The following is a 22,233-nucleotide window of genomic DNA, read 5'->3' as shown; positions in this document are numbered from 1 at the left end:
AAAAGGGTTGATTTAACAGGGAAAAAATAATAATTATAAATATATATGCATCTAACAGCAAAGTCCAAAAATATATGAAGCAAACATTGACAGATGTGGTATCATCTTGGGGCCAGCAATGGTACTCTGAACCTTCTCATAGCTGCAATCTCTCTTCTGCCTTCCTCTTCTGTTTTTAGGGGTTCATGTGAATATACCTGGCTCACCCAGCTAATCCAGGATAATCTCCTCATTTCAGGGTCAGCTAATTAATTACCTTAGTTATATCTGCAGAGTTCCTTCATGGCACAGTGTTTGACTGGATTACCAGTGGATAGGAATCTTGAGGTAGGGGTAGGGTGTTCCATATTGGGGTAAGGTGTTCCATATTTAGAATTCTGCCCATCACACACTCATTTTATAAACTCAGCCCAGTACAATTTAAATTACCTTGTACAACAAAAGGCAACAAAAATGATAAATACTAACAATCGACTTAACCTCAAATAATCGTGTAAATTAATAATTTTGTATTATAATATGCAATGACAGTGGGAATGATTATTTCCATGCTAGTGAATTCCAGTGTTTCTCAGGGGTAGGAGGACTCCACACTGTATGTACTGTCACTTAATTTGAAACAATGTCCTGATTGTCTATGATATCTATATTGAAAGGGCAATTTATCGACAGTCATTTAACTCAATTTGTAATTTTGGTAAATTTTTGTTGCAATAGTGACGATAGGTGTGTGCAGCGTACTCTGTGAGGCAGTTTGGGGTGCTTCAGGATGTGGGCATGTGCCCTGGTCCTGGTTCAACTGGTTTATGGTTACATGACCTCAGATCTGTTCCTTAATTTCTTTGTGCCTGAATTGTCTTCATTTGAAAAATAAGGAAAATCGATCTTATGCCCTGATGTAAATGTCACATAAGGAAATGTATGCAAGGTACTTCTATTGTGCCAAGTTCCAGGTAGATGCTCAATAGCTGTCAACATCTAAGTAATTTTAATTCCCAATTTTGTGAATTGTGAAACAGGACTCAGGTACCTCCTTGCTTTCTCAGTGCTGTCCTCTCTGCACCTTTGCTGCTTGCCCAGGCAACACATCAGCCACACACTTAATCATACATGTATCTATAATCACATACACATGTAGGTAGATGCCCTCCTAGAAGACATTTGCTTTTTAAGATATGAGGTATTTAGCTACTTTTGTTCATAATAACACAATGCTTACCATAAAAACATTTCCAAGGTACTAAAAGCATCAAATTACTAAAATTCCTTGAATAAAAATGTAAGCGTTATTATACCAGATAAACCCATTCAGAAGAAATAGCCGAAGTGTTTCTAAAGGAAATATTTCACGCAAATGTTTTTGATTGTGCCTGTGATTTGTTCAGAGTATTTTATGACTATTAATGATGTGTTAAGAGTATTAATTTTCTTTTGATGTGTTATTTAAAAGGTTTCCTCCGTATGTTAAATGATTCATTCTTTCTTTTTCTGATTATATAAGGAACACATGCTCATCGTAGACAATTTGGAAAAAAAATAAACAGCTGATAGAAGAAAAAAAATCCTGCATGCAAATGATTTTTTAGCCTGTCACACACCAAAAAACTTTTTGAAGATAACAATGTAATTTTAGATTTATAATAATTCACTTTTTTTGAGGAGAACACATTTATAGGTCTACCAAATGATATTGTATGTCTGTCCTTCAAAGTAATTTGCAGTGTGCTTTTGAAAACAGAATGTGCTTATGAATTACCTACTAGAAACATAGATTAACATGGTATTGTAGGAAAAATAGGGTTTGAATTTGACTTCGCCACTGACTAGTTTTTTGTGCTTAAGACAATCACATTTCTTTGGATTTCTTCACATACATATTTTTTCGTTATAAATTGAAGGAGTAGGCCTAGATGAGTTTTAGTTAAGTTCTAAACCTTCAATATTCTGTTGCTCTCAGATATCCCAAATCGATTTGTATCTAAAACCTAGGGGAAAAAGCACAACTTTTTATGGCATTACATAGACAAAGAGATTTATGTTCAGAATCAGATTTGTATGTCTGTGTCTGAGTATAAACGAATAATTTAGTTCTCTTTAACAAAACCAGCTAAATCCATACTGAAATGAAGCTGGGTTTGCAGCATTGAAATTCAATTTTACAAATGATGAACGGGAAGATTAGAAAGGTTAGATCATACAGCTTGAAATAGAAATGCCCCTTTGGAGCATTGGCACAGATAACTTCTGAGAAAAATTGCAAGGCAATCTAAGAACCTTTCTGCACCACTTTCTCAAATCTTAGGAGAATAATCATATATATATATATATATAGTGTACTAAAGGTTGGTTATAATTTATTCTATTAAACTGACATGATTTATATAACCCGAGATTGTCTTAAGTTCTATTAATCATTACTCTGCCAAAAGTAACAGGCAGGCTAATGTCTCGTGAAACAACTGAATAGAGAGGGCGAAAAATCTCAGCTCTGGGACCAAACCCGATTTTCTGAGTGGCTTTAGGTAAGTCAGTTAATCTTTCTGTCTTTCATTTTTCTCATACTTTTTATTCTAATAATATTATCCTTCATAACCTATATCATGGGGCTTCTGTGAAGATTAAACGAGAACATAAAAGGGAGGTGTTCGGGGAAAAAGACTTTCACAAATATAAGGAGAGTATGACGTTTTAACTGGAAAGGGAGAGGGAAAAACGGAGAGGAATGGAGTAGATGAGAGAGAATGACGCTCTGTTTCCTCATCTAAACAATAAGATAAATCTGGATTTAGTTTAGATTAGTATTTCATTACATTCAGGGACCAACTATTCGGTTGATGTAAAAACGATGTTAACAGATTTACCACAGAGTACTCTCTCTCTCTCTCTCGGATGTTTATGGGCATCTCTGAGCATCAGTTTTTGATATTGACATGGACATTTTCATAGTTATAGTGATCCAAAATTATTGCGTTAGAAATTCATGTACATAAATTATTGTGTGTGCAAGAAATATTCATAATAGAAAAAAGTGAGGGTTTGGTGATCCTCAAAAGCACGTCTAATTACTTGGTAAACCTATAATTTATCTAATTAAAGAAAAATCACACCTACTCAAAATTTAGTGATACAGAATTCAAGTTACCAATATATGGGAGAAGATCCAAAGATTTGTGCAGTGTAACTTTGCACACTTACATGATTTAGGAAAAAACAGCCATTTCTGTAATGCTGTAAAATCATGGACTGCTTCACTCTTCATTTGATGTCTCAAGATTGTGTACTATACTTGACAGAAATAAGCAATGATATCACAAATATTCTCAAGATTGTTTATCTTTGAGTAGTTGAGAGCTTTTATTAATACATATATTCTTGTCTCCTACTTCACTGAAGTAGTAGGTTAAAAACATGACATCCACACATTCACTTGCAGTTTTGCCCTGGGGCCGATGCATTGTCCAACGGACCTTTCTGTGATAATGGAAACATTCTACGTTCTATCTGTAATCTCTAACCACATTTAATTATTTAGCATTTGAAATATGACTAGTGCAATTGAGGAACTGAAGTTTTAATCTAATTTAAATTTAAATAGCAAATGTGACTAGTGGCCACTGTGTTGGACCAGTACAGCTTTATAGGATTCCACTCTAGTTCTTTCCATGCACAAAGATCCCAGGGGACCAAGGACCCATATCCACCAGGATTCTATGCACATGCTTTTCATCTGTAGCCTAGATTACTGGGATCCCAGAATTCCCTGTCAAAGGGGCCCAGAGGCTGCTCCAGTGCCTGTGAAGCCTCTTACCCAGGTCCATCTTATGTAGGTGGACTGTGCCACTGCTGTGTGCACCTGTAAAGCTTTTGGTTTTGAGGGGCCAAAAGACAGTGAAGGTGGGGGTATGGCAGCGCTTAGACATGTGTCCGAAGTGTCCATACGTGTGCACACATGGTCCCACATGATGTGGCTGTTGTCACTGGTGGGAAAAGAAGAAAAGCGGGCTAGAGCCAGTTCTCCCCTTGTCTCTATGTCTTTGTGAAACAGAAGCCCAAGACTTTGAAATACCAATTTTGTGTGCTGGTTTGAGTCTCTTGTGTACCCCAGAAAAGCCAACTTCTTTAATTGTCATTCAATATTGCTGGGTGGGATCTTTTTCATTGTTTCCATGGAGATACGACCCTCCCAATTGTGGGTAGTGACTTTAATTAGATGGTTTCCTTGGAGATGTATCTTCACCCATTCAAGGTGGGTTGCTTCCTGGAGTCCTTTAAGAGGGAACCATTCTGAAAAAAACTCAGAGCCAACTGAGCCCACACCGTCAGAGAAAGTTGGAGATATAGAAGGAAAATGCCCCTGGGGAAGCCTTATGCAATGAGGAGGGAAAGCTAGCAGACATCATCATGTGCCTTTCCAGCTGAGAGAGAAACCCCAAATGTCAACAGCCTTCTTAAGCCAAGATATCTTTACCCGGATGCCTTAGTTTAGACATTTTTATAGCCTTGCCTTAATTTGCACATTTTCATAACCTTAGAACTTTAAACTTGCAACTTGATAAATTCTCCCTTTTAAAAAGTTGTTCTGGAAGGTTGCGAACTAGAACAATTTGCCTTCCAGGATATCATTAAGGTATATTTGTCAAAAATCAGAGGATAAAACATATTTTATTTATCACATGGGTTGATTTATGACTTTTAAATATTTAGATACATGGCATATGGGCCTACACTTGTACTCTTGCCCAAATTTTAGTGGTGAGCCTCCACATTTGACTTGCCTGTTAAATTAATTGACCACGAAGACTCTGACACCACATTCTTTAGATGAGTGCTTCCAAACTCAGTGGCTAATTTATTATTTTCTTTGACTTTCTGATATTTAAACACACTGAGCTAACATTTTTATAATGCTTGTGCCTCTTGAGAATGATGTCAGATGTCTCCCTTGTCTTCCAGGCATTATCCCAAAAGAGCACAGACTCCTCTCATCTCAGGTGGTCAGACAACGTTTGTCCATCTTTCGATTGTTGAAGGTCAGCCTTTACTGATCAGGAGGAATTCCTTCTATCTCTATTTTTATGCTTTCTGTACTATCCAATCAAAATATAATGTGGGGTGCAAGGGTAGCTCAGTAGTAGAATTCTTGCCAGCCATGCTGGAGACCCAGGTTTGATTCCTGGCCCATGCACTTCCCAAAATAAACAAGGAAACCAACAAAAACAAACAAAAAATTCAACAAACGGTGCTGCAATAACAGAATATTCATGTGGAAAAACAATGAAATGTGACCCCACCATACAACGTATGAAAAAAAAAATATATATATATATGTAATGTGAGTCATGTATATGACTTTAAATTTTCTAGTAACACACTAAAAAAAGTAAGAAGAAATGGGTGAAATAATCACTTCAATATGTAGTTAATATAAAAAGTTATTAGTGAGATATTTTACTTTTGGGGGGGAACAAAATCTTCAAAATCTATTATGTATTTTGCACTTACAGCACTTCTTAATTCAGACTAGCTACATTTCAAGAGCTCAGTAGCCCCATGTGGCTACTGCCTATGTTTTGGATAGTTCAGGTCTAAAGTGTCTAAAATTCAACCTTAAGGTCTAAAATTCCTATAAAAACCTTTATGAAATTTTTATAATTTATACCTTCACTAATGATAGTGTCAACATTTTTTTAATTGTTTTTATTAATCAAAAAAAAGAAAAGAAATTAACACAACGTTTAGAAATCATTCCATTCTACAAATGCACTCAGTAATTCTTAGTATCATCACATAGATGTATGATCATCATTTCTTAGTACATTTGCATCGATTTAGGAAAAGAACTAGCAAAACAGCAGAAAAAGATACAGAATGTTAATATAGAGAAGAGAATTAAAATAATAATACTAATAATATATATATATATATAAAAAGGAAAAAGAAAAAAAACAAAAACAAAAGATACAAACACACAAACAAACAAACAAAAAACCATATTTCAGGTGCAGCTTCATTCAGTGTTCCAACCTAGTTACATTACACTTAGGTATTATTGTGCTGTCCATTTTTGAGTTTTTGTATCTAGTCCTGTTGCACAGTCTGTATCCCTTCAGCTCCAATTACCCATTATCTTACCCTGTTTCTAACTCCTGCTGGTCTCTGTTACCAATGATATATTCCAAGCTGATTCTCGAATGTCGGTTCACATCAGTGGGACCTTACAGTATTTGTCCTTTAGTTTTGGGCTAGACTCACTCAGCATAATGTTCTCTAGGTCCATCCATGTTATTACATGCTTCATAAGTTTAGTCTGTCTTAAAGCTGCATAATATTCCATCGTAGGTATATGCCACAGTTTGTTTAGCCACTCGTCTGTTGATGAACATTTTGGCTGTTTCCATCTCTTTGCAATTGTAGATAATGCTGCTATAAACACTGGTGTGCAAATGTCCGTCTGTGTCTTTGCCCTTAAGTCCTTTGAGTAGATACCTAGCAGTGGTATTGCTGGGTCGTAATCCATTCTGCCATTCTATGTCTTTTGATTGGAAAATTCAGTCCATTAACTTTTAGTATTATTACTGTTTGGATAATATTTTCCTCTACCATTTTGGCTTTTGTATTATATATATCATAGCTGATTTTCCTTCTTTCTACACTTTACTCCATACCTCTCTCTTCTGTCTTTTCGTATCTGACTCTAGTGCTCCCTTTAGTATTTCTTGCAGAGCTGGTCTCTTGGTCACAAATTCTTTCAGTGACTTTTTGTCTATAAATGTTTTAATTTCTCCTTCATTTTTGAAGGACAGTTTTGCTGGATATAGGAGTCTTGGTTGGCAGTTTTTCTCTTTTAGTAATTTAAATATATCATCCCACTGTCTTCTAGCTTCCATGGTTTCTGCTGAGAAATCTACACATAGTCTTATTGGATTTCCCTTGTATGTGACAGATTGTTTTTCTCTTGCTGCTTTCAAGATCCTCTCTTTCTCTTTGACCTCTGACATTCTAACTAGTAAGTGTCTTGGAGAACGCCTATTTGGGTCTAATCTCTTTGGGGTGTGCTGCACTTCTTGGATCTGCAAATTTAGGTCTTTCATAAGAGTTGGGAAATTTTCAGTGATAATTTCTTCCATTAGTTTTTCTCCTCCTTTTCCCTTCTCTTCTCCTTCTGGGACACCCACAACACGTATATTTGTGCGTTTCATATTGTCATTCAGTTCCCTGATCCCCTGCTCAAGTTTTTCCATTCTTTTCCCTATAGTTTCTGTTTCTTTTTGGAATTCAGATGTTCCATCCTCCAGTTCACTAATTGTAGCTTCTGTCTCTTTAGATCTACCATTGTAGGTATCCATTGTTTTTTCCATTTTTTCTTCTTTGTCCTTCACTCCCATAAGTTCTGTGATTTGTTTTTTCAGATTTTCTATTTCTTCTTTTTGTTCAGCCCATGTCTTCTTCATGTCCTCCCTCAATTTATTGATTTGGTTTTTGAAGAGTTTTTCCATTTCTGTTCTTATATTCAGCATTAGTTGTCTCAGCTCCTGTATCTCATTTGAACTATTGGTTTGTTCCTTTGACTGGGCCATATCTTCAATTTTCCGAGCGTCATCCATTATTTTCTGCTGGTGTCTGGGCATTTGATCAGATTTCCCTGGGTGTGGGACCCAGCTGGTTGAAAGTTTTTTCTGTGAAATCTCTGGGCTCTGTTTTTCTTTTCCTGCCCAGTAGGTGGCGCTCGTGGCGCTCGTCTGTCTGCACGGCAGTCGGCCCGGGAAACCTCGCGTGGAGGCGGGGGTCGCTGGCCGCCGCGGCTTGGGAGAGTGCCGGTCCTAATTGCCCAGCTGGCCCGAAACGCCAAGCGCGACGGGAGGGCCCCGCTATCCAACGTTCCCAGTCAGACCGGGGAGCCACGTGCGTGGAGGGGACCCCAGTTGCCAGCCGCCCCGGCCGGGAAAACGCGCGCCCCTCGGGTATCTCACCACAGCAGATTCTCCCTGCCCGTCAGCTGTTCCAGAATGGGGTACGCTGTCTTTTTGGTCTCTGTCTTGACTCCGGGAGCTGTTTCATATTGTTTCTGTTTCTTTAGTTGCTTTTCTGGAGGAGGAACTAAGACCCGCGCGTCTTACTAAGCCGCCATCTTTTCCGGAAGTCGATAGTGTCAACATTTTAAAGTCACTTTTTGAATGTTCTATTAATATAGCTGTCTGGTTTTACCTAAACTATCTAAGCAGGACATATCCAAAGCCTGGCCCAACCTTTGTTCAGCTTTTCTTCCTTAGTACTATCCTTTACAAAAGTACTTTGAAGTGCTATTTAGTTTGTCCTAAGTACAATGAACTCTAATTTTAGCAATAGAAATGATAACATTATAATTACAGAAAAACAGATTGCTGTTGTATAATATTCAGTTAGCAAGTTGAAAATCTCACAGATACACCTGCAACTACAAATCCAAAAAATCTTGGAAAATTTACTATGACTAGAGGGTAAGCTCTGGTAGAACATTTGTATGGAACCAAGAGAGTCTTATTAAAAAAGAAAAAGAAATAGTAGTAAGCATGCCAATCAGAATTCATTATATTTGATTAATGAATCTTATGGAACTTGTATTCCAGTAACCTCTTTCCATGTCCATCTTCTCCTAGACTGTATATTTTAATATATAGTAGGCTTTGGTGTTTTCATTTTTGAAGACTGTTAGGTAAAAATCTAAGTGAAAATCATATTTTAACTGTCAATATCTTGCAAAAATAAACATGCTCAGAAATATGCTCTGCAATAGATTCTCCAAGTTAATCTGTAGGAATCCAGGGCTTTGTTAGCACTTACTAAAAGCTTCTGAAAATTATTTGCAGTTTCTACAAACAATTAAATATTTACAGGAAAGACTGAAAAGATAGGAGATATTGGACTACAATCTCTGGTGTATTGGGGGTTTATTAGTTGCAGCCGGCTTATCCTACAAAATTAATTAGACTAACTGTGAAGTACTCCAAAATCAGTCATTAATATAAAAGAAATAACTAAATCTCCTATGTGATAGTCTGATTTGTCTTTCATTTCCAAAGTCAAGAGTATAGCTAGTATAACCTTCTGCTCTAATAATGCTAGTCTTATGTTCTGCCATTTAGAACCATTCCTGAGATGTTATCTGTTCCATAGAGGTTTTATCCCAGAATAATCTGAGGAGAATTGATTGGTTTTCTATATTTCACTCAAACATGGCATAGTGTATATATGCATATAAGTACATATATGCATATATATGTACATGAGTATCCACATATATAATACATATTATATTATGTTTCTATTGTCCCTATGTCTCTTCTGGTACCATACTCTATCTTTCCTTTGGGAAAATTTTTCATTTGGAGCTGTCACTTCTCAACCATGTGACCTTCAAAACTCTGGATCATGCATGATCCAGGCAGAACTCATCACAGTGCCTCATTCCCCTAGCACAATAATTAATTCAGTTTGGGCTTGTGGTTCAAGCAGATTAATGTATGGAGACTAGGATAACTCCATTTACTAAACCAGAATAATGGGAAGTCGGAATTGTCTTCATACATGATCTCCATCAGGTAGAGAAGGCGATTTGAAGTAGAAGAAAATGAAGTAAACACACAAAGAGGTAGGTACAGTTGAGAGAGTCACAGAGAGTCAGAGAAAAAAAGGAGAAACAGAGAGAGAGCCCTATTGTTTGGTGAGTCTGGATGGAACCTTGTCTTAAGCCAGTTTTACCTTTGTATTTCCTAGTTATGTGAACCAAAAATTTCTTTTTTCCTAAACTTGTTTGAGTTGGGTTTTGATCTCCCGTGATCAAGAGAATCTTGATGAACACAGAAAAACTCTTAGGTACTAGATTACAGGGGCCATCAGGAGGGCAATATAACATGATAAATTAAGAGCTTGGACTTTGGAAATAGATAACCTGTATTCAAATTCTGACTCTGCCACCAACCTCATTAAGCCTCAGTTTCTTCACCTATAAAATCAGGATAGTAATGGTGCCTGTGACTTCATAAGAATGTTAAGATTAAATTAGTTAATATTTAGTACCTGTCTGACACAGAGTGCAAAGTGCCCAAGGAGTGTCTGCTACTGTTATCAGTAGAGGATTACACAACATGTAAGAGGCAGTACCACTTTAGTTCTTCTTTTGGCTTTGGAAATTCTGCTCCTCTATTTGTAAAGTAGAGCAATTTGCACACCCCAATCCCACCTCCCCATTTTATCTCCACCTTTTCAACCTTTTATCTTTTTCCTCTTTCCTATCCACAACTCAACTAAAGAAGTGCTTGCCTGGCCACAAAAGAAAGAAAGGACAAGTGAAATCAGAATAAGAAAGGCCCCAATATCCCATTTTCTCCATTGCAACCCTTAAATCAGAGTTAAGATAAAATGCAAGTTCAGAGGTATGAGTAAGTGAAATGAAAAATAAAATGAAAAGAAAGCATATCATCAGAAAATGAAAAGGCAAAAATAATTCTTTCCTGGTACTTTAATTTCCAAATCTTATTATCTTTTTTTTTTCATAGCTTTAAAAAGATAAAATAAGTGAACTTTTCAAGTAATATTACCTTGGAGAACTAGACGTTACCAACATGCAAGATTAGAAGTAAAGGCTATAGTTTCTCCATCTTAATCTTTTTCAAGAGTCTTTCCTTTGGGGCAGAGTTCCTTCCTGGGGTAGTCATATGTTTTAATGAAAACCTGGTGACTCATTCTTTTCTTTTGTTGTGAAAAATATGTTAGCTTCAGTGATTCAGCTATCAAAACAGTGAAGAAAAGAGGCATATTTATAATTATTTATTCCAAGATTTCTGAGACTGTAATGTATGAGTGGTAAAGTTTACTCTGATACAATAGAGCATTTTGCTTCAAAAGAGTTGGAACTACCTACCTAGGGTTTTCTCATGAGTAATGAGGTTTGTCTAAGGAAAGATGCTCAACACCAAGGACAGTAATGGCTCTACTAAAAGGCATTAGGACTTCATTATTTTGGCTTAAAAAAAAAAGGTGGGGGAGAGGTGAGGGGAGAAGAATTTGGAAGAGAATAGTGAAAAAGAAAGAAGGAGAAGAAAAATGTAGGTTGAAAGGGAGAGGAATGAGAGAAAGTAGGAGAGAGAAAGAGAAAAGGAGAAAGGCTATAGGACTAAGGAGGTTATGGGGATGTGGGGAGGGATGTGATTCATTCTCAGCTTGGAAGGGGATGGTGGGATCCATAACCCTTGATGGATTATGGATCACATAATCCATCAACAACAACTTCACCCAGGTTGATGGCAAGATCTCAGAATGGGATAGCTGAATGTTAGACCTAGGGAGGCTTTGGCAAGAGGACCCCGCAAATTATCAAAGTTTCCTTCCATGTGATCAGGGCCACATGGATTTGGAAAATGAGTATATTGGTGGCAACTACAAAGACTGAAATTTAAGGACAAGAAGGCCCTTCCTATTTTTCAATGTACCATGAATGGTCTCAAATTACTGCCCAATTCTGGAGAAGGAAAGGGCCCACCTCTCCTTGCCTCTCATCCTGACATTAGCAATGATGACTAAGATGGATTTCCTGTAGTCATGACAATGAGATGAGTCATATCTAATTAGATTTACAGAAAATAAATACATGTGATGCTTCTTTCATAATCAATTTGAGAAATAACTTTCATACTTGCTACATATGCTAAATTCCCATATATACATGCATTTTTTATTCAGAACTCTATCTCACTTCACTGACCTATTTGCCTATTATACTTATGGCTATACATTTAAAAATTAGTATAGTTCTAAGTATGTTTTGATGGGCCGCCGTTTTATTTTTCTGGAAGAATTTTACATCCTATTTTTTTTTTGAATTCCATTAAGTTTATAAATTTATTTTGGGAGAATTGGGTTGTTACAAATGGAGTGTCAATTATTTTTCAAAGTTCTCTTACTCCTTCAGTAGCTTTGTGCATTGCTTTTGTACATTCCTTGATAGATTTATTGAAGCTATGTTCTGCTATTAGTTTCTTTTGTGACTGGGTGTTTTAAAAATTTCCTGTTAGTTTTTTTGTTTGTTTGCTTATTGTTTGTTTGTTTTAAGGGGGAGTGTTTTTAGTTCTAATAGTGATTCTCTTGGATTTTCTTGGTACACAACTAGTCATCTACAAACAATGACAATTGTTGTGTTCTCCTAATAGTTAATTAAATATCACTTCTTTTTCTTATTTTATTGTATCACCTACAACCTCCAATAAAGTGTTGACAAGTAGTGATGATAATAGGCATCTGTTCTAGTTTGAAAGCTGCTGAATGCGATATGTACCAGAAGCAGAACAGCTCTTCAAAAGGGGAATTTATTAAGTTGCAAGTCTATAGTTCCAAGGCAGTGAAAATGTTAAATTAAGGCATCCAGGGAAAGATATCTTTGTTCAAGGGGCCAATGATGTTCTGGGTTTCTCTCTCAGCTGGAAAGGCACATGGTGAACCGGGTGATGTCTGCTAGCTTTCTCTCTAGGCTTCTTATTTCATGAAGCTCTGGGGTGTTTTCCTTCTTTATCTCCAAAGGTCTCTGGCTGTGTGGGCTCTAAAGCTTTTTTCCAATATGGTTCTCGCTTAAAGGGCTCCAGTAAGCAAACCCCACCTTGAAGGGGTTTGGACACATCTCCATGGAGACCATCTAATCAAAATTTACCACCCACAATTGTGTGGGTCACATCTCCACGGATAATCAAAAAGCTCCCACCCAGCAATATTGAATGAGGATTAAAGGACATGGCTTTACTTTACTTTGAATCTGTCTACAACAGATTCAAACCAGCAGAGCATTCTTTTCTTCTTCTTAACTGAGAATGTTTCTAGCATTTCCCCATTAAATATGATGCTTTTTAAAACATGAAACATCATAAGTTTCTGGTTAGTGCCTATGGCAGACACACCTAAGGTGATCGCTTCCCTCTAAGTCACGCCATTCTATTATCTCTACCCTTTGAGTGTGGGTGGAGCTTGTGACTTGTTTCTAACTGCGAGGCAAATATGATGAGCTGTTTCTCCCGTGATTCATCACATTAGTGAAGACACCATCTTAGAAGCCTATATCGAGAGAATTTCCTCTGCTAACCTTGAAGAAACAAACAACCATGGTGTGAACTGTCCATGTGGACGGCCACATGATGGGGACCTAAGGACAGCTTCTAGAACCCTAGGGCAGGCAGTCTCCAGCCAACAGCCAGTAAGAAGTGAGGTCTTCAGTCATACAACAGCAAGGAAATGAATATGTTACCAGATCAAGATGGTGGATGCTTTTGCCCCATGTGCTCAAATGACCAATTCCTGAGACATCAGGGTTTCAAAGACAGAAAAAGTTGACTACTAGGCGTGTAACAGGAGATCAGATGGCTTATCGGACCAAACTCTGTCTTGCTGAACTGCAGTAATTCTAACAGTATTATAGCATTAAAAGACGGGCAGGTTTTAGGATAATGAGCACAATGGCCTCCTTAGATGTAATTAGAGGTGATTTAATTATTGAGCATTCAAAGATTGATTACATGCTTAGTCACAGGACATATGTAAAAAAATAATACAGTTGAACACCTACCCAATTTTCTGATTTTCATTTTGTGGGTAACTGCCACGTCTTAATGTGTGAGAGTATTAAAACATGCCACATACACACTGTGGGTTTAGCCTCTACGGAGTAATACTTTGATTTAATTATTTATTCTGAACAAAGAAAAATAAATTCTGGGTTTTATATTGTAAACATCAAAAGTGTCTACCTCACACCAGTCCATAGATGCATCAGGGTTGTTGCAGAGTTTCCTGTAAAAGCTTTTCACATCTTGAGTCTTCACTTCTGGACCAAAGAGTTCCTGTACTGCTGTATAAAACTTGTCATAATCGATTACATCTGCATTATAACAAAGTACAAATACATTGTCATCAAATTCCAAGGACTCTTTTTTTTCTTTTTTTTTTTTTTTTTAAAGAGAGGGAGGAAGGGAAGGAAAGACAGACAGAGAAGGAAGGAAGGATGGAAGGAAGGAAGGGAGGAAGAAAGGGAAACATCTTTAAACGTTTTCTTATTTTATTATATTTTGTTTGTTTGTTTGTTTTTTACATGGGCTGGGGCCGGGAATCGAACCGGGGTCCTCCGGCATGGCAGGCAAGCACTCTTGCCCGCTGAGCCACCGCGGCCCGCCCCACTCTTTTTTTTCTTTTAGTGACTTTTTCTATTTTTTAATCTTCTATTACCTTGCTTCAACCTATAAAAACCAGATTCTTCTGTATTTTAAGCATCATTTCATGGGAAACATAAGTAGGCCCTTAGCTAAAATATTACTAGGTCAGAAAAAATATTTAACTCTAGAGTTTAGTACTTTTTCTAAGGCTCTTGTTTCAACTATTTTAGGAATTTTGTCCAGAAATATAAAGATAAAAAAGTAAATAGGTCTTTCCTTTGGTGAAAGTGTCACCAGTTGGGAGCCTTTGCTGGCATTCATCTTGGGTGGAAGGTAGAGTGAACAAAAATCAATTCTTGACTGGTTCTTTGACACTGTGTAAAACACACACATACACCATTGCTTGAATCTTGGTTTTGCCAAATCTGGTGATTCAATGAGTAAGACTAAGTCTAAGTCTAAACAGAAGTTAGACACAAGGGTTCCTCAAACTGTGTGGTCAGGATCAGCTTCTTTTACTTACTCAACAAAAATGTGTTGAGCATCTACAAGGTATCAGAACTGAACTGGACCCTAGACTTAGAAGGGAATACTGTGCAAATAGGATCCCTGTCCTAAAGAAGCCAGCATTCCAGTGGGAGACACAAAACTAACAAGTCCACAAACAAATAAAATACTGATAGATTGCGGTGGGGTAACGGAGATGCACATCTTAGTAATTTTTTGTATACAAGGTGAGCAGCAGTTTTGCCGTGAAATAGCAGGATGCTAGACTTAACTTGGTTTGTAGTTATAGTTATGTTTACCAAGGTCAAAATTTATCAAGCTGTATCCTTAAGATTAGGGTACTTTATGGACTTTGCTATATGTACCTCAATATCAAAGTAAATATAAATAATTATAGATTGAGATTAGCGTTAGCATGGAAATACATAGGGTGCTGTGACAGCTTAATGTGTGTGTATGGTGGCTGGGGGTGGGATGGGGTGGACCTCAGGGAAGTCCTCTCTAAGGAGATGGGTAAAATTCAGCTAAGATCTGTTCAGCAAAAAGGACTCAGCCCATGTAAGGCTGAGACGGGAGCATTTTAGACAGATGTTGACAGACACAAAGACACTGAGGCTGGAAAAAATTTGGCCTGTTCTGAGAAGGTCAGTGAGAATGCAGCTTAGTGAGGATGGGAGAAAGTTCTGCGAGGTGGATCAGGGCAGAAGGAGGGCCAAGCTATGGTCAGAAGTTTTCATTTTATTCTGAGCATGATGGTAAGCTATCACTGGAGGATTTTAAGCAGGGAAATGATATGATCTCACTTAAAATTATTAAAATGAACATTGGCTTATCATGAGGTGATAACAGTGAAAGCTGTAAAACCAATGAGGGGTTATTGCATTAGTCCAGGTTTCAGATGTTGGATGCTTGAGTCAGGGTGATACCAAAGGTAACTGAACATCCTGGGCTGTGGTGGGAAGTCATATTTATGCCTGTTTTCTCAACTGAATTATTAATAATTGGGTTCACTCTTGGAAGTGTCCATAATTGGGTAAGAAGTATACTGGCATCTTAAACATAGCACTGGAGATGGCAAGATGTAGCTGAAGGTAGAATTGAAAGGACTTGCTAATGTATTAGAAGTTGTTGGGAGCAGAAGTGAATAAGTGAAGGAATCTAGAACAGTGATTCTCTGCCAGGGGAGATTTTGCCCCTCAAGGGACATTTGGCAACATCTAGAGACACTGTTTGATTGTTATGCTGGTGTTGGGGGTGTCACTGACATTCTAGTTGGTAGAGGCCAGAGATGATGCTAAATATCTTACAATGTACAGAATAACTCCATCCCATCCCCCCATCCCCATACACAGAACAAAGAATCATCCAGGTCAAAATGGCAATACTGCAAAGTGTGAAACACCCTGTTCTGGAATGACACTCAGGTTTCTGGTTCAAAACTCAGTGGATCCGTGCAAGAGACCCGGGTTCAATTCCCAGTCCATGCACTTCGCCCCCCCCCCAAAAAAAAACAAGCAAGCAAAACAAACAAATAAAAAAATAAACAAAAATTCGACCAATGGTGTTGCAATAATGGGATATTCACATGGACAAACAATGAAATGTGACCCCACCATATAGCATACAAAAAAAATCAGTGAATGTTGGTACCATTTGCCAAAATAGGGGTGACTGGAGAAGGACTATGACTCTTGGGGAAAAATAAAGCATTCCATTTTGGTCATGTTAAGTTTGAAATTCCTGATACATCCAAATAGTTACTTAGCTATTTTAATTTCACACCAATGAGTATAAGATACACATCCCATTTTAATGCCACTGATGACATTGATGAGACTTTTACTTTCCTGGGATGACTTTAATTCTTTCTATAAGGTTATGACAAGAAGATTTAATAGTGATTAGGCTTAGGTAAATTTCTGTAATCTACTTATCACTTCTGATGTAGACACAGTTCCATTAAAAACATTCTCTCTAGTTCTTAGCTTCTTACCTATAGTGAGAGTTATACCCTGTCTTTCCAGTATTTATTAGTAAATATGAATTTATACCAAGCAGCATTAGCAGCCTGATGGAAGTTAAGATTATATTTATTACATCTTCTCACTCTTTCACACTAGTTCCTCTGTCATAGAAGATAATTTGTCTAGCAATACTGAGTCTTTATCAAATCTTAAAAATTACAGAGCGAATTTTCAGTGTGGCCTTGTGATTACAAGCTTCTAACTGAAAACATGGTTGTTTATTTTGCACACATTGAAGGAGTACCTCCAGGATACCAGACTCTAACCTTGTTCTAGGGTTTCAAAGCCTTCAAAGTACTCACAATTTAATGGCAGGGAAGAACAGGAGGGTGCAGACACATATTTAACAGTTCAGCAAGTTGAGTGTATCGGAGTGAATTCCTTAATGCTGAGGATGGCTTTGCATGGGAAAGTTTGGAAGTTTTTAAAAAGAAATGACATTTGATTTGGCTATCAAAGGACCAGTAGAGTGTATAGGCACAAAAAAATAGGAGTTAAAGTATTTTATGTTGAGGGAATGATGTGTGCAAAATCAAGTCATCAAGAGTATGACATGTTTGGAAATGCTTAAAAGTTCATATTAGGCTATTCAGGAAACTAGATAGCTATGTCTTATATTGTCTTATAGTTATCAAAGTGTTAAAAAGAAAAAGTTCATATTAGGGCAGAAGGTGCATGGAAGGAGGTGCTAGGGACTGAGGCTGAAAACGTAGGTAGAGGCATGATTGTGAATTATCTTAGATGTCAAGCTAACACATATGGGTTTTAGAGGGCTGCTAATAAGCAGAAATGCAGCATGATCACATTTCTTTTTTTGATAAAAACTCTAGGTAGAAGAACAGAGAGTGGTTGGAGGAAGGAATAACTCTTGGTGAGAAGCCTATTATATTAAAAGGTCATTGTAATAAGCCAAGAGAGACACCACAAAATAGTCAAAGGTATACACCAAGATATCTAGCTTAGGAGAATAGGTAGATGGCTTTTTGCTATAAGAGTGAGAGAGAGCACAGAAGGCAAAGCTCAAGAAGTTAGGAAAAGAGGCAAAGAAAAAATAAGGGAAAAAAATAAGAAGTGTGTTATAACGAAAGACATAAGAGGAGAAAGTTTCTTGAAGTGGAGGCAGCTAACAATGTCAATGTAATGAAATGGCCAAATAGACTGGAATATGAAAAGAGCTTATTGAATTTGGCAACCATATTAGAGGACTGAATACTTTGGTAAGAGATGCCAGCTGAGAGTAGATTGAAAATTAAGTGGTGATGCTGTGGGGAGCACTCCATCAAGAAGTATAGAGGGAAAGCAAAAGAGAGACAGAATGGGAGGTAAAGGGAATGAAAGTCAAGGTCAGGACATTTGAGTCTATATTTGGACTAAGAGGAGAAAGCCAGTGGAAAAGGATATTTTGAAGCTGATGTAGAAAATTGATAGCCTTGGAGGAGAGGAGAGATAGAAGTAACGACAGCTGCTGCTTTAGGCAATTTGGAAGTGGAGAGGAGGGAATTTGAGAGTAATCTTCTGGCCTTGCTTTCTGTATGATTTTGGAAGCTTAGCTGAGGGAAGCAGAAATTGAGTAGAGGATTCAGGAAAAGGGGTAAGGGCTTGAAAAGTAGTTATAGAGAGCTAAAATGAATTCCCTAGGAAAAACTGAAAGTTTTATGGACCAGTTTAAAAATCTCAATCAAGTTCATGATCATCTAAAGAGCATATCTAAAAGGTTTGAGTCTTAGCTTTAACACATAGAAGTTGAATAACTTGGGCATAATAGTAATAATTGTCTATTATAATTGTTATGAGAATCAAATCAAATTGTTTATTAAAGTGACTTGTAAATGATTAAGCACTGTTTAAATAACACCAGTTTGCATTTGAAAATCAACATTTTTCACTTATATATGACTATACATCCTGCATAATAAGAGTCTGGCCATGCTGTCCCTTTAACAATTCTACAGGTCTTGCTCCTTTTAGTGCCATTTCAGGATTTGTTCTGTTATTAAGGCTTACTCTTCACTTCTATCTGCACGCCCCAAAACCTCACACTATACCATTCCCCTTGAATTCTGGTGTCCTTTCAGTTCTGCCTTGGGGGTCTTTGCTGCTAATACTCCTGGAAGATCACTGACCACAGCATCCCCCTTATCCTGGCATGCTCCAAATCACCCCAGCCTAGAAATATGCAGAGAGGCCCAGACAATGGAATTGTGGTGGCACAGGAAATTCTACCCTGCTTATGAAAGCCCTTCTGATCTTGTGATAGCCTAAGGCAAAGTTCTGGAAAGAAGAGATGGTAGCACATGTGACTCACCAATGGACACCATGACCTACTGAGCGAGCCCCAGGTCTAACAGTAAACCATCAAACAGAAGAAGACTTAGCTATCATTTTATCCAACCCCCTCATTTTACAACTGAGACAACTAAGGTTTAGAGAAGCCAAAAAGCTTCTCTAAGATCATTTAGCTATTTAGAGACAGAGGTAGAACTAGAACAGAGGTCTTCAGGCTCCCCATTGTGTTTTTGCCATTAAGCTCTGACGGTTTAAAATATTTCCCTGTTCTAATCAATATACCCAACTCGAATGTCCTGTAACCACCAATCTTACCTTCTCTTTGGATAAACAAGCCCAATTTTTCATCTCTTTTCTGGGCCGCTGTATGTTGAACCAATTTTTCGAATCCTTTCAATGCTGTCCTGAAAGTGCTAATCTGAAGTGCAAGGGCAAAATGCTTATCATCCCTGGTATCCATAAGGACATAGGGAATCTTTTATTTCTGTATAGAAATAATACTACAAATTTGCCAACTTAGAAAACCTTCCAGTTGTTACAATGCCTCTGCTGTCTTAGTTTTTTCCTAGGTTTCATTCCTTTCATCTTAAAATCCCATAATAAGGGTAGGAGTAAGATTTGCCACTAGGATGTGAGCAGAGAGGAAAGCTGGTTTTGGTGTAATGTATTTCATAGAGGAAAACTTTTCAGCAAAATTACTGACCTCACAATGTTACCAGTGCCGTTCAAATGGTCCTCATTGCATCATAATGTCTCTGAAACAACCTCCTTCCTTCATAAGGAGGAGTTTGAGATTTCTTTTCCCAAAGTTTGTAGACTGGATGTGTGTGTTACATAAAAATGACTGTGAAAGGAGGCTATATAAAAATTTAGGCGCAAACACAAACCTAACTGTCTAAGGAGAGAAATAATATTGTCACTGCTAGAGAAAGGGTGTGGAAAAAAATAGGTGGAACAGTTTCTCTAAGCATAGTCTGGCTTCAGCTTGCCTGAGTATTTCTAAGAGCCCATACTTGGAAGCCAGCGGGCAAGGCCAGGACACAGGCCCATGGCTGGGTCCTCAGCGGGTATGAAGTATGGCCAAGTACTGGCCATCTGGTAGAAATCCCTTTAGGGCCAATAGGGCACTCTGCATTTTCTGCTTCTGAGACCACCATAACCAATCCCAGTTCTTTGGATAAGTCACTGTAGAACTCCTCTGGGGTGAAATGAATATTCTCAGCTGAGGCTTGTGGCAGGGCATAGAGAGAAGGGCAGGAGCTTCAACAGTGCTTGGCCCTGGTCAACCAGATCATGCTAGGGATCTGGGCCATGCTCGCCCAGGCCTTTTCAGGATTAAAAAATGATACAGAGCAGAAGGATCTTGGTAATGATACTCCTCCACACGTCTCTCTCTTGAGTCATGTCTCTCTTGAGTCACATTGCTCTCTTGAGTCACATAAGAACTGGCTCCTTATCCACTGGAGGCATGGCTGTCACACTGCAATCTCTCTTCACCATTACTTTAGGAATTCTGTTCTCCTCTTCTATAGCCTGTGACTTTGTTTTCCATGACTTATTCCCTTGTTTGGGTGGCTTGCATCCAGAAATAGTGCTGAGAAAGTAAATATTTGATACCTTGTGTTTTAGTTTGCCAAAGTTGCCAGAATGCAATATATCAGAAATAGATTAGCTTTTACAGAGAGGATTTATTAAGTGAGGGGTTTTATTAAGTTACAAGTTTACGGTTCTCAGGCCTTAAAAGTCTCCAAACTAAGGCATCCAGAGTTAGATATCTTGACTCTGAAGAAAGGCCAACATCTGTCACATGGGAAGGCTCATGGCTGGCATCTGCTCGTCCTTGTTTCTGTTTCAGTTGCTTACAGCTTCTGATTCCCATGGCTTCCTCTCTACACGTCTGTAGGCCCCTCACTTAGCTGCTCCGGGGCAAAACCTTGGGTTTCATCTCTTAGCTTAGCATCTCCCAAGGCTGGAGATTTCTTCTTCTCAGGTTCTGGCTATTTCTGTGAGTCCTATCTTAGCACGCAGGCCTTTTCTTTCTCCATCTCCAAATGTCTGTGTCTGCGTCAGCTCTCTGATGATGTATCTCCCTCTGTGAGTTATCATAGAGTCTCCAGTAAACTAATCAAAACCCACCTTGAGTGGGCAGAGTCACAGCTCCACCTAATCAAAAGGTCACACCTGTAATGGGTGTGTAACATCTCTGTGGAAACAATCCAATCAAGAGGTCCCACCCTACAATATTGGATCAGGATTAAAAGAACATGGCTACATAACAGTTTCAAACCAGCACACCTTGTTTTTCTTTTTGCTGCTAGTGTTGCTGTTAGGAAGACTACTTTTTATGTTTGTTTTTTAAATTCTGTTCTGTTTTTATTTTTTCCTCTCAGGAAGCTTATAGATATTATCTTTGTTCCCAGTGTACAGAAATTTCACTATGATGGATGTTGGTATGGATTTATTTATATGTATTTATCAATTTATTTTAAACTGATCACAACCACCAAGGGCCTCCAAGAAATGGAATATTTATTCTCCCTATCTTCTTGGTCACCCAAACTCTGCCTTTAAGAGCAAGGTTATAAATTAAGATTTTATTTATAAAAGAAATTTAAGCATTTGGGGGTATGTGGCCAGGTACACAGTTTATACATTAAGATGATTCCTACACCTTACACATCTGAGGAGTATGTATGCACAAGGAGAATCAACATTCAGAACTTGACGGCATACCAGACTTTTTTTTTTTAAAGTTCTAGTACACTCACTAAATTACATTTCCTACAGCAGGAAAAGGTATAGATACATTTGGCAAATTTTCTGTACGGGCTTTTGTGCTTCTTATCAGGGATCAAGGTTAGAAAAGCCAAGGAAGGAGATTACTTGATTGAGTAATGGTCAAAGTTCTCACTCAGCTGATAGGTGCATGACAGGCACAGGCTAGGAATTATTAGTTATTCCAGCAAGCATGGCAGATACAACCTTGCGTGTATTCCCTCCCTGGCCCTTTTGTACTTTATAAATAATTTTTTGGGACATGGAAATTGCTATGAATTAATGTCCCAATGTAGAAAGATATCAAGACAGACCTCTTTCTGCTTTGGGAGATGTTCCAAGATAAAATAGCATTGCAGAACTCCCACATTTTAAAGGAAAGTGCTGGCCATTCCATGCAGGCGATGTGCTAAGGCATTGGGAAAACTCTTCGGCATGCAAGAGTCCATTATCTCCTTCATACAACTTTAAAA

At 37.9% G+C, this 22,233-nt stretch overlaps 1 protein-coding gene across 4 annotated transcripts in view; it reads right to left on the bottom strand.

Annotated features, from left to right (window-relative positions):
- Positions 1–19,662, bottom strand: part of WDR64 (WD repeat domain 64) — a 145,165-nt gene extending 125,503 nt beyond the window's left edge. For all 4 annotated transcript variants that reach the window (XR_013179191.1, XM_077168461.1, XM_077168463.1 and 1 more), the window contains exons 1-2: positions 19,301–19,662; positions 13,767–13,897 (exon numbers count right to left, since the gene is read on the bottom strand). Coding sequence is in view for 3 of the 4 variants with exons in the window: in XM_077168461.1 (XP_077024576.1) it covers positions 13,767–13,897; positions 19,301–19,445 (276 nt within the window). In the remaining variant the exon portion in view is untranslated. The remainder of the gene's footprint in view (positions 1–13,766; positions 13,898–19,300) is intronic.
- Positions 19,663–22,233: the final 2,571 nt, after the last annotated feature.

The sequence above is a fragment of the Tamandua tetradactyla genome, chromosome 7 (genome assembly GCF_023851605.1).
Source record: "Tamandua tetradactyla isolate mTamTet1 chromosome 7, mTamTet1.pri, whole genome shotgun sequence".
Classification (NCBI taxonomy): domain Eukaryota; kingdom Metazoa; phylum Chordata; class Mammalia; order Pilosa; family Myrmecophagidae; genus Tamandua; species Tamandua tetradactyla.
This window is presented reverse-complemented; position numbering and strand designations above follow the sequence as displayed.